The sequence below is a fragment of the Moschus berezovskii genome, chromosome 9 (assembly GCF_049115385.1).
Source record: "Moschus berezovskii isolate FMDL1 chromosome 9, NW_MosBer_1.0, whole genome shotgun sequence".
Classification (NCBI taxonomy): Eukaryota; Metazoa; Chordata; class Mammalia; order Artiodactyla; family Moschidae; genus Moschus; species Moschus berezovskii.
In genome coordinates, this window is record NC_142468.1 from 96718757 (window position 1) to 96730662 (window position 11906).

The window sequence follows — 11906 nt, forward strand, 5'->3', positions numbered from 1 at the left end:
CCTGTCTGGGCTGCTCAAAGTTACAGTTTTGTTATGAAGATTGAGTGAAATAACATAGGTGGAAGATCACCCACAGTGGGACTCCAAGTCCAGAGCTGCTTCATTTCGTATTGGTTCCCTTTTCTATGACCCTCCAGGCTTTAGTAAATTGTGGCAGAACAAACCATTGCATCCTCCAAAGGAAAAAAAAAGCATCTTGACCCTAAAAGCAGGGTTATAGGACCTGTACAGACAGAACAGAGAGGGGCTGGAAAATTGCCTTTCAGGGCAATATGAGGGGCTAGGACTGTGTGTGCCCTGCAGCTTCCAGGGTAGTTCTGCCAGGGACTTCATCAGACGATACCTTGATTTGCAGCTTAGAATTCAGTACTGAGTTACCCTGCCAATAAGCATTGCTCCCCACTTTTCACTTACCCTGCCACCATTCCTCCCTAAAACACAGGGCACAAGTATCCCCAACCCATAGCTTTGTTTTTCTCTTCTTGTTTCCTACCCCACTTTTTTTTTTTTTTTTTTGGAGAAAAGGAGAATCTTAGGGTCTGAACAGTACAGTGTGCTGTGTGGAGATGGAAGGCCTGAATATCTAGGGGTGAGTGATGCAATGCAGTTGGGCCTATTCCACAACTCCCTTCTGGATTCATCTTCAATGCTCTTTCCCTAGGGAGCCAGCAAAAGTTAGGCTATTCTCTATTTCTACCCCTAGTTCGTCATAACATGAACTACTCTAGAATTGCCTGTTAGTTGTGTGTCTTCTCTACTAGACAATAAGCTCCATGAGGGCAGGCACTACACTGTTCACCACTGGATCTGTCTCCCCTGCAACATGCCTGATACATCGTAAACCATGTACATGTCTCTCCATTCAGCAAGGGAGAGAGAAGGAGAGAGGAAGAGAGGACCTCTCCATCAGCAGCCTTGTCCCAAGTAGACCCATTGGGACAGTTGCCCCATTCCATGCTGAGCTCTTAGATGTGGTCCCAACCCTGAAGGCTTAACATGTTTCTCCAACCTCATATCCACCTTTAGGAAAACAACGTGCAAGAGAAATTTCTTTTTATTCCAAACTTCATGCTCTTTATTTTACCTCAGTATGCAAAATGGATCTCCTGAGTTTAAGGGCAGTTTCCAAGTACAAGGGATTCCTGGGAGGAATTATAGGGCTCAAAAGGTGTCTCAAGTCTGTCCTAATCCTAGTTCTGCCACCTCTGCTGTGTGACCTCGGGTGAGTGATCTCCCCTCAAACCCTGGCTGGGCCTTGTTCTCTTCTCTGTAAAATGATAAGGTAGACCAGAACTTGGATGAAAATGAAAGCACTTGAGAGAATTCCCTGGCAGTCCAGTAGTTAGGACTCAGCGCTCTCACTGCTGGGGCCCTGGGTTCAATCCCTGGTCCAGGATCTAAGCTCCTGAAAGCAGCCCCCCCAAAAAAAGAAGAAGGAAATCACTCATTTGCAGTTGACTCTCTACCCTGTTGTGGGTAACTGGACAGCGTTCTCCCTTCTAATGCTTAGGGGCAGGGTAGATTCAGTGTCTGAGTAAGCTGTGTCTGTAAACTGGAAGACACAGGCTGTGTAGCCCCTCTGGTCAGGGAGCCTCAGGGAGCAGCGGAAGGCTGAAGGGGACCTTGCCACAGTAAAGCACCCCCTGAAAAACACGTCATTGCCTCTAGGTTTGCAAAAGAGAAGACTCCAAACACCCAGGTTCTTCGTGGCACCGCCCAAGCAAGACCCCTGTTCCCTATTCAAAAACAATGCACGCCCTCATGCCTGCCCTTCCCCTCCCTGGGAAGAACCCAGGGAGAAATAGTTGGAGGAGGTGGAGGATGGTGCAGCCAGGCCTCCTGGCAGGGCCCCACGTCAAGCTTGCTCAGAAAGCGCAGGTGCGGAGCCTCTCGGTCCACTGCAGCGGTTTCTCAGGGAGGACAGTGGACTTGGTGGACACAGGCGTCCAGGCCCAAAGGCTTCCTGGCTTCAGTCCGAGCAGCTGGCAGGTTCATCCTTCTCTCCAGGGCCCCACAAACACCACTTCCGGCCCCCCAGCCCCTGTCTGGGCTCCTCCTGCCTAGGTGTCTCCCCAAGCCCGCCCTCCCCGCGCAGAGCTTTCCCCCTCCCTCACAACCTTATTTCACTCTCCGTCTCCGTATCTATTTCTTCTCCCTCCTTCTCCTCCTCCCCGGCCTCTCTTCTCCTTGCCATCCCTCACCAGCCCCGGAATGGGTCTCCCTCCCTTTCTCCCTCCCCGACAGAATCTCCCCCCGCCTTAGCTCTCATCCCCGCACCTCTTTCTTTGTATTTCTCTCGCCCTCTCCCGGCCCCGCCAGCATCTCTCCTCCCCCGGCTGGCTCGGCCTCCCCCAGCCTCCCCATCTTCAGCTCAGTCTCCTCCCCCTGGCTCCTCTCCCCTCCCCTCAGCCTCACCCCACTCCCGGCCTGCACCCCAGGGTTTCTTTTCACCCTGGGGGCCTCGGTGCCTCTCATCCTCCACGCTACTGGCCTCCACCCTCAGCGCAGGTAGAGCAGGCACCCATCCTCTCCTGCCCCGCCCCCAGCGCTGACACCGCCGCCGTCTCTTCATCCCGGTCTCCTCTCCCCACCCTCTCCTCTCTTCTCTCTGCCCCTTTAAATCTGCCTGGCCCAGCCTCCCCCGCGATGCTGGGAGGGAGCAAACATTGATTTGTGCTGGGATGGAATCAGAATTTTGATTTTTTTTTTTCCCTCTCCCAACCATAAGAAGAAAATAATAAAAACACCCCCTCTTGATAGCCCCTCTTTCTTCCCATCCAGCTCCCAGCTCCTCTTCCTTATCTCCATCCAAGGCAGATATTTTTTTTCCCCTACACTGTTCTTATCTCCCCCTACCCCTGCCACTACCTCGCGCCCCCTCCCTCCACCGCCTGCTCCTCCAGCTGGGGAGAGAGGGGACTCTCTCCTGCGGCTCCCCCACCTTGGCTCTTTGGGTTGGAGCAGTCTCTCCGGAAGGGGAGGGGGCTTGGCTTGTCTGGGCGAGGTGGGAGTGGAGGTCTCCAGCCATGGATGCTGTGCCTGGGAGGCAGCCTGAGCCCCAGCCCACATGGTGAGTAACCTGCCTCCTCCCTTCTGCCTGTCTACCATCCCCACCCTCGCCTTTCCCCTGCAGAGCCTCCCCCAGCCCCATCCTCTCCCCCACTAAACCCTCCGCCCACCTTGCTCCGATCTCCCCCGTACATTTTCAACCACCCCCTACCCTTGCCAGGGAAGCCAAAGAATCGGGGCAGAGAGGTCCTGACAGCAGGCAGGGAAGCGGGTGGCCTACGATTCTGCCCAGCCCCCCTCTAAGGACCCCCGCCTACTGCCACCCACACTCGATACTTTGGGGTTCCAGGTTGGAAAAGTGGGACTCCCGCTAGGGGCGAGGACCCCCAAACCCTGGAAGCGGCCCTTTATAAGAAAAGAGGGGTGGGAGAGCTCTGTGCCTCCAAAGCTTAGGAGCTGCTGGAAGATGCTGCCGAAGGGTGGGGGGTTGGGGGGCGGAGCTGGTGCCCCGGAGCCACCGGGCCAGGGAGCGGCGGGCAAAGGGAGGGGCCTCCCTCGCCACTTCCCCCCTCTTTCTCCGCAGCCACTCAGGATGAGGGTCCGGCCCTGCCAGCCCGCGCTGGGGCCCCCCCGCCCGGCCCCGGTCTAACTGCCCCCGCCCCAGGCCTCGCCCGGCTCCCAGGCCCCCAGCCGGCTTCTCCAGCCCCAGGATGCGCTGAGCCACCGGGGGGCTGAGGCCGCGCCAACTACATGCATGTCCCCCGGGGGCAAGTTCGACTTTGACGACGGGGGCTGCTACGTGGGGGGCTGGGAGGCGGGGCGGGCACATGGCTACGGCGTGTGCACGGGGCCCGGCGCCCAGGGCGAATACAGCGGCTGCTGGGCGCACGGCTTCGAGTCACTGGGCGTCTTCACGGGGCCCGGCGGACACAGCTACCAGGGCCACTGGCAGCAGGGCAAGCGCGAAGGGCTGGGCGTGGAGCGCAAGAGCCGCTGGACGTACCGCGGCGAGTGGCTGGGCGGGCTGAAGGGGCGCAGCGGCGTGTGGGAGAGCGTGTCCGGCCTGCGCTACGCCGGGCTCTGGAAGGACGGCTTCCAGGACGGCTACGGCACCGAGACCTACTCCGACGGAGGTGCGGGGCCCTGCCCACTGTGTGTCTGCTCGTCCGCGTGCGCCTCCCCGCTGGCCTGCCCCGCTTATGCTTTCCCCAGCCAGACGTCCCTGTGCCTCTCTGTTGTCCTACACTCCTTCCCCATCGATAAGCGCCCCTGCGCCCATCTTTCTGCCCTCTCCTCCCATCATCACACACGCCTTTCTCATTTGCCTGTTCCCTGCCTGTTTTTCCCTCTCCCCCATCTGCCTGCCCTCACCCCTTCCTTGCGTGCCTGAGCCTCACATCCCGCCTCTCTGACCCTCATCACCCGGTCTGCCAGTCTCCCACACTCCCCCCTCCACCTGCCTGTCCCCTCACATTTGCTCGGCCAGCATGCCCCTGAGAGTTCTCTTTGCCAGCCGTGTGTCATCTATACAGCCCCGTCACCCTGCCCCTCACACCCTCTGGACTGCCTGTCCTTCACACACCCCAGCCTCTCTGTCCCCTCCCCTTTCCGCTGTCTACTTGCACGCCCCTAACCCATGCATCTCCTGCTACCTGCCAGTCTTCACTCGGCTCTTCCACACCTTGCGACCCAACCTGGCCAGTCCCCAGTTCCTAGTGCCCCTCCCCGACCTCCACGCCAACTGCCCGCATCTCTCCCACCCGACTCTGAGGCTTCCAGGGGCGCATGGGGCTGGGGGTGCAAGGAACGGCGGGTCCTGACTCTTTCTCTCCCTCCTACCCCGCCCCCCGCAGGCACCTACCAGGGCCAGTGGCAGGCGGGGAAGCGCCACGGCTACGGGGTGCGCCAGAGTGTGCCCTACCATCAGGCGGCGCTGCTGCGCTCTCCCCGCCGCACCTCCCTGGACTCCGGCCACAGTGACCCCCCGACGCCGCCCCCGCCCCTGCCCCTGCCCGGCGACGAAGGCGGCAGCCCGGCCTCTGGCTCCCGGGGAGGCTTCGTGCTGGCCGGGCCCGGGGACGGGGACGGCGCGTCCTCCCGAAAGCGCACCCCCGCGGCCGGCGGGTTCTTCCGCCGCTCGCTACTGCTCAGCGGGCTCCGGGCGGGCGGGCGCCGAAGCTCCTTGGGCAGCAAGCGGGGCTCCCTGCGCAGCGAGGTGAGCAGCGAGGTGGGCAGCACCGGACCCCCGGGTTCCGAGGCCAGCGGGCCCCCGGCCCCAGCGCCGCCCGCCCTCATCGAGGGCTCGGCCACTGAGGTGTATGCGGGCGAATGGCGCGCCGACCGGCGCAGCGGCTACGGAGTGAGCCAGCGCTCCAACGGGCTACGCTACGAGGGCGAGTGGCTGGGCAACCGGCGGCACGGCTACGGGCGCACCACCCGCCCCGACGGTTCCCGCGAGGAGGGCAAGTACAAGCGCAACCGGCTGGTGCACGGGGGGCGCGTGCGCAGCCTCCTCCCTCTGGCCCTTCGCCGGGGCAAAGTCAAGGAGAAGGTGGACAGGGCGGTCGAGGGTGCTCGTCGAGCCGTGAGCGCTGCCCGCCAGCGCCAGGAGATCGCCGCTGCCAGGTGGGCACCCAGTGCAGAGCCCGAAGCTGGGTTAAGGGGAGAATGTACGCTGTGGATACGGAAGGGGGGTGTTGCTTAAAGAGGGACCAAGACCCAAGGCCTAGGGCTGGTGGGGAAGAGGAGGCCTAGGACTTGGCAGTTGTAGCCCTGGGTATTTGCTGTGTTTATATCTGAGGCTACAGGTGGACTTAGGTGTAACTGTGGGTGGCTGGGTATTTGAGGGAAGCCCTGTTAGACTATAAGTGTGTCTCAGTGTCTTTTGTGGGGAGTGTGTCATTGTTGTGTGTGGGAGTAGCAATGAGCGCTGCCTTGTGCCGGCCCAGGAAACCTCTTGGAACTCAGACATGTTCCTAGTCTTCCTCGTCTTGAAGCTGATCCAGCCTCCAGGACTCTGCTGCTGGGAGCAACAGCCCCGGGCAGAGAGACAAGAGGTGTACATTCCTAACCACATCCAAGCCAGCCCACAGTCTGATACCATTTCAGTCTTAGGCCTGGGGAAGGTCTAGTTTGTATAGCTGATCTGGAAAGTGAAAGTGAAAGTCACTCAGTCGTGTCTGACTCTTTGCGACCCCATGACTATACAGTCTGTGGAATTCTCCAGGCCAGAATACTGGAGTGGGTAGCCTTTCCTTTCTCCAGGGGATCTTCCCAACCCAGAGATTGAACCCAGGTCTCCCACATTGCTGGCGGATTCTTTACCAGCTGAGCCACAAGGGAAGCCCAAGAACACTGGAGTGGGTAGCTTATCCCTTCTCCAGGGCATCTTCCCGACTCAGGAATCAAACCAGGGTCTCCTTCATTGCAGGCAGGTTCTTTACCAACTGTGTTATCAAGCAAGCCCACAGCTGATCTACTCACCTGAAAAAATAGTCCCTCTCAGCTCTGACTCCTCGGCCTCCCTTAACCCAACTGGTAAAGGTTGGAGGGAAGCAGACTTGCCTGTAAATGAAATTTTCTTTCTGTAAATCAGATTACATTTCATGCATCAGGAACCTCATTATCTCAAGCAGTGCAGTCCAGTAGAAATATAATGTAAGCCTAATACATAATTTTGAATCTTCTAGTAGCCATATGAAAAAAATAAGAAGAAACAGATGAAATGAATTTAAATAATATATCTTATTTAAACCAATGTATCCAAAATATTATCATTTCAACATAAAATAAGTACGAAATAATTAAGGAGAGATTTTTATATCACCCCCTCTTTTTTTCCTAAGTCTTTGAAATCTAATATATATTTTGCACTTAAAGTACAACATTCAGTTTGGACTAGCCTCATTTTAAGTGCTTAATTTTAAGTGCTTAATGGCTTGTGATTGAAGAAAGCCAAAAATCTATTTGTAATGAGTTCATAAGCTCCTAATTATACAATTTACACATAGGAATTTTTAGATATTGTTTTTTCTTGAAAGGGGAGGGCACAGTTGAAGGATCTTGTTTGAAATGTGAGAGTATTTCAGAGGATGAAAGTCAAGATATGTCCAGATAGCTTGGGTGTAAAGTGTGTATGTGAATGAATAGGTCATATCCAGAGTAGAGGCCTGAACCAGAGAATGTCTATGTCTATGTGTGGATATATCTGAGTTTCTGGATGGTTAGAGTCCAGGGCCTTGATCCAGGGAAGGGGGAGGGCAGAGCACCAGGGAGCATTTTAGGCTGGATAGGGAGTGGGCATGTGCAGAAAAAACTGGTCTATGTAGCCAGAAAGATCAGGCAGTAGGAGGAAACTGGTTGATCTCCCCAGCAACAGGCCTGGCAAACTTGATTGGCTGCTGGTTGCCATGGAAACAGCAGAGCCTCAGCAGCAGGTGCAATAGACTACATCATTCAGGTAGCGGGAGCCTGGCCTGACTCCTGAGCACAGTTTGGATCTCCTGGCTAGGATCTGACCAACCATACCCTCCGAAGTGAAGAGCACAGGCCTTTGTCACTGTTGCAGTTTCCTGGCCACCAACAGAACACAATGCAACCCCAAACTGTGATCCTAATCACCTGTCTTAAACTCTGAGACCGGCTCAGTTTCAGAACAGGGCTAAGCATACAGATCCTGAAAGCCATAAGACAGAAGAACAGGGTTATCTGAGATCCCTCCAAGCAGGTTCTAACGGTCCTTGACCGACCAGGACTGAGGGGAGGAAGCTGACCATATCTCCCAAGGTATATAAAAAGGAAGTAGACCTAAGATGATAGGGACACCATGACCCTCTCCATACCCTGATACCTAGACCACTTTCCGAGGCCAGATCAAATAAGCCCGGGGCCAGGGGGAGTCATAGGTCTTGATACATTCAAGCCCATGGCAAGTATATCTGATTACGTTTACCTCTGGTCCTTCAGTCAAGATTACCTCTGCCTCTGATCTTACACCCCATCTTCAGTCAAGATTACAGAACTAATACATTAATTAATAAGGCATTTATGATTAACAGCAGAGGGTAAAAGGGAGGGGAAAACTGAAGAAACATCTGACATCAGATGGAAAACTGAGAAATAACAAAGAGGAAAGGACTGATAATGCTTCAAGTTTACCTGTAACGAAGGAGCAAGGCTGGGCTTCCCTGGTGGCTCAGATAGTGAAGAATCTGCCTGCAATGCAGGAGACCTGGGTTCAATCCCTGGGTTGGGAAGACTCCTAGGAGGAGGAAATGGCTACCCACTCCAGTATTCTTGCTTGGGAAATCCCATGGACAGAGGAGCCTGGCGGGCCATAGTCCATGGGGTCGCACAGAGTTGGACATGACTGAACAACTAACACACAAGGGGCAGGGCAGGGTTGAAGGCTGGTTGTGGAAGGGAGATTAAGCGCTCACCCAGAAGGTATGATCACAATGGTGAGAAAGCACGCATGTTAGCAGGGAGAGGGAAGAGGTAGTGGCAGAACGGGGAGACCCACCCAGTTCCAGAGCTCCGAAAGGAGGAGATGGGGTGAGGGGCAGTGACAGTGATCAGGGGCAGGGGAAAAGGATGTGATAACAGAAGTGGCTGAAGAAAAGAAGATTTTAAATTCTATTAACACGGGAGGTACCAACACAGCAAAGTGGCATAGCTTCTGAGCACTAAGCAGGTGAGCTGCAGAAAGGTGCTAAGAGAGTGAGGCCTCATTTGTCGTTGGGAGGGAGCAGGACAGGAATGGAATAACAGGGCTGTGGGCAGCAGGGAGGGCCTGGCCCCTGCAGCTGGAGGAAGTGAAGTGTTACTATTTTGTGAAATGGTGGAGGGGTGCGAGAAGAACGGGAAGGTGTGATGACAGCAAACAGAGCCCAGGTATCGGAGAGGAAAGCGAAAGCCAGCTGCCCTGCCAGGCCGTGGAAGGGGAGCAGCTGGCAGAGTGTGAGCGAGGTTGAGGCTGCCAGAGGTGATCTGAGATCTGGGGGCTGTGACATGGGGGGTGGCGGGTGGCGGGTTGGGAGGGAGATGGGTCAAGGGACTGGAGTAGGTCTATTAAGACCCTGTCCCCGGAACCCGACAGGGCAGCAGACGCCCTTCTCAAGGCAGTGGCAGCCAGCAGCGTTGCTGAGAAGGCTGTGGAGGCAGCTCGAATGGCCAAACTGATAGCCCAAGATCTGCAGCCAATGTTGGAAGCCCCAGGTAAGGTGTGGGTAGCCCGAGGCGGGGTAAGGGGTTGGCTTCCTGGGAGCTGGAGGGACCTGAGCTTGGAAAAGGGGGGCAGTGAGTCCCTGCAGGTATCTGGGGATGGGAAAAGCTGGTGTATGAGAGTCTAAGGGGACAAAGGGTGGGGACCAAGCCCAGTGGTTTGGGGACTAAAGTAGGCATTTGAGAAATAGAGTAATAAGGACTGGGGATTGGGACATGGCATTGAGAAGCTGTAAAGTTGGGGTACCAGAGTCCTGGGAGGTGACCAGACAGAGAGACAAAATTGTAGCTTTGGCAGCCCAAGGCTAGTTCAGCACGTCTGATTCGTAGCTGTCCCTACCCCAGGCCGCAGACCCAGACAGGACTCCGAAGGTTCCGACACCGAGCCCCTGGATGAGGACAGCCCTGGGGTGTACGAGAATGGACTGACCCCCTCAGAGGGCTCCCCTGAACTGCCCAGTAGTCCTGCCTCCTCCCACCAACCCTGGCGACCCCCCACCTGCCGGAGCCCACTGCCTTCTGGAGGGGACCAGGGTCCCTTCTCCAGCCCCAAAGCTTGGCCTGAGGAGTGGGGGGGCCCGGGTGAGCAGGCAGAGGAACTAGCTGGCTATGAGGCTGAGGATGAGGCTGGGATGCAAGGGCCAGAGCCCAGAGATGGCTCCCCACTCCTTGGAGGCTGCAGCGACAGTTCTGGAAGTCTTCGAGAGGAGGAGGGGGAGGACGAAGAGCCCTTTCCCCAGCTGAGCACCCCAGGGGGCTCAGAGCCAGAGCCTGCAGCTTTGCCAGTCCTGAGAGGCCTGTCCTCAAGGGGTCCTGAAGCCGGGTGCCTGATGGAAGAGGCTGAGGAGGCTGCTGCAGCGGAGAGGCCCGCCCAGCCGGTAAGAAGCTCTCCCACCCTCCTTGTGCCTTCTGAGTCTGCCATCCTTTCTGGCCCTGCTGCCCCTCAGAGTCTGGCCTGTCATCACTTCCAGACCTCTCTGACCCCCGTGGGGCTTTGACTTGCACTTAGCTTTCTTTTTGCCTGCCCAGTCTTCATCTATATCCCGCCTCAAAAAAAAAAAGAGAGAATTTTCAAGCTGGGAGGAACCTCCAAGACCTTCACATTCCAACTCCTTCACTTGACACATGGAGAAACTGAGGTCCAGAGCAGTTACAGTAACTCACCAAGGTTACAAATGAATAACTATCAGTAGAGCCAGAACATCTTCCCATGCTCTCCTTTCATATCATTTCCACCCCCACCCCCACCTCCACACTTTCTCTCTTTGGTGCCCAGGAATAAAAAAGGAAAAGCTTGTTCCCTCCCTACCCCGACTCTCCCTCCCTCTCCAGGGAAGAAGGGAAATAGGGAAGAAGGCAGAAAACTGGGAGGGGTGGAGTTTCCCTAGAACCCTCTACTCTGATTGGACTCCAGACCTTCTCCTGTTTCCTAGCAACCACATTCTCACCCCTTCATCCCTCTCTGCTTCACTGCAGTAAAGGCGCCTGCTGCCAACGTCTGCTACTCAGGCCAGGCACCTTCTGCTTGGGCCACGTGCTGCAGGGAGAGGAGAGGAGCGGGGGATGGGCTCATTTGAGGGAGTCGGAGGGAAGGTAGGGCTCTGCCTGGGAGCAGAGGGCTGTTTTGCAATCCAAAGCAAAAATTGGAGATATTTCCCTGCTCTGGCCTCTGAGGAGGGGTGTCTGGAACCCTTCTGCTTTGCCACCTCAGCCAGGGAAGCACCTGGTCCTCAGGCACTGAGACTGCCTTTTCCCCATCTCTCTAGGGAGCTGCCAACCCGCTGGTGGTGGGAGCCGTGGCCCTCCTGGACCTCAGCCTGGCATTCCTGTTCTCCCAGCTCCTCACCTGAGGCACCTGCCTGGCCTAGTTCCGGCTTTGGTCGCTGCCTCTTCAGTCCTCTGACCTGCCTTTTTTCTCTTTTCTTCCCCCTGGTTGTTTTTTTTCCTCCTGTCTTTCTTTCTCTTCTCCCTTCCCTTTCTTTTCTGTTCCTCTCTGGTTTTCTCTCTTGCTTTTTCTTTCCCTCTCTCCTTTTAGATCCTCTCATTCCCTCTTGCTCTGTCTCTGTCTTTCCCGCTCCCTTCCCTACCCAACCCTTCTCTGTCTAGATTGTTTACATATGAAGGGCTTTTCTCGCTCAGAGTCTCTTCTCTGAGACACACAATTCTAAGTCAGACCATTGCCCCCACACCCTCCCTGCCTTTTCTTTAGACCTGAACTTGGATGAGGGTGGGGGTTTGGTGTCCTGAGGAGTCTCCTGGAAGCTGAGTGGAAAGGAAGGACATGGGGAAGGGGTACACTTGATCCTGGAGAAGACCATCGACTGGGCGAGGCACTGGCCGTGCTGCTAGGACTCCCCGACCCAAGGAGCCTGGTGCCCCTCTGAGGCCTAGTGACAAATCTGGAAGGGGTGCAGCCTCCATCTCTGACCTCGGAGGAGCCTATCTCACCTCCAAGCACTGAGCTAGGTTCTTGCCAAACTCCATCCTTCCCTGAAGGAGATAAGGGAAATGAAAAGTAGAACAGCTCCCGAGCATCTTCTCCCTCTTTCTTTCCCCAACAGCCAGCCCCTCACCCATCCCCGTAGGGTGGCATGCCATGTCAAGAGCAATGTGTAAAGGAAAGATAATGTCCCATGCAGCTAAGCCCACCCGCTGACCTCTCCCACTTTTCTCTC

General features: G+C 56.1%; 1 protein-coding gene across 1 annotated transcript; it reads left to right on the plus strand.

Moving 5' to 3' along the window:
* The first annotated feature begins 3751 nt into the window (after nucleotides 1–3751).
* Nucleotides 3752–11081, plus strand: JPH4 (junctophilin 4). Its single transcript, XM_055436408.2, has 5 exons — nucleotides 3752–4142; nucleotides 4863–5634; nucleotides 9107–9225; nucleotides 9577–10109; nucleotides 10998–11081. The coding sequence occupies exons 1-5, from the start codon at nucleotides 3764–3766 to the stop codon at nucleotides 11079–11081; spliced, it is 1887 nt and encodes a 628-aa protein (XP_055292383.2). The 5' UTR covers nucleotides 3752–3763.
* Nucleotides 11082–11906: the final 825 nt, after the last annotated feature.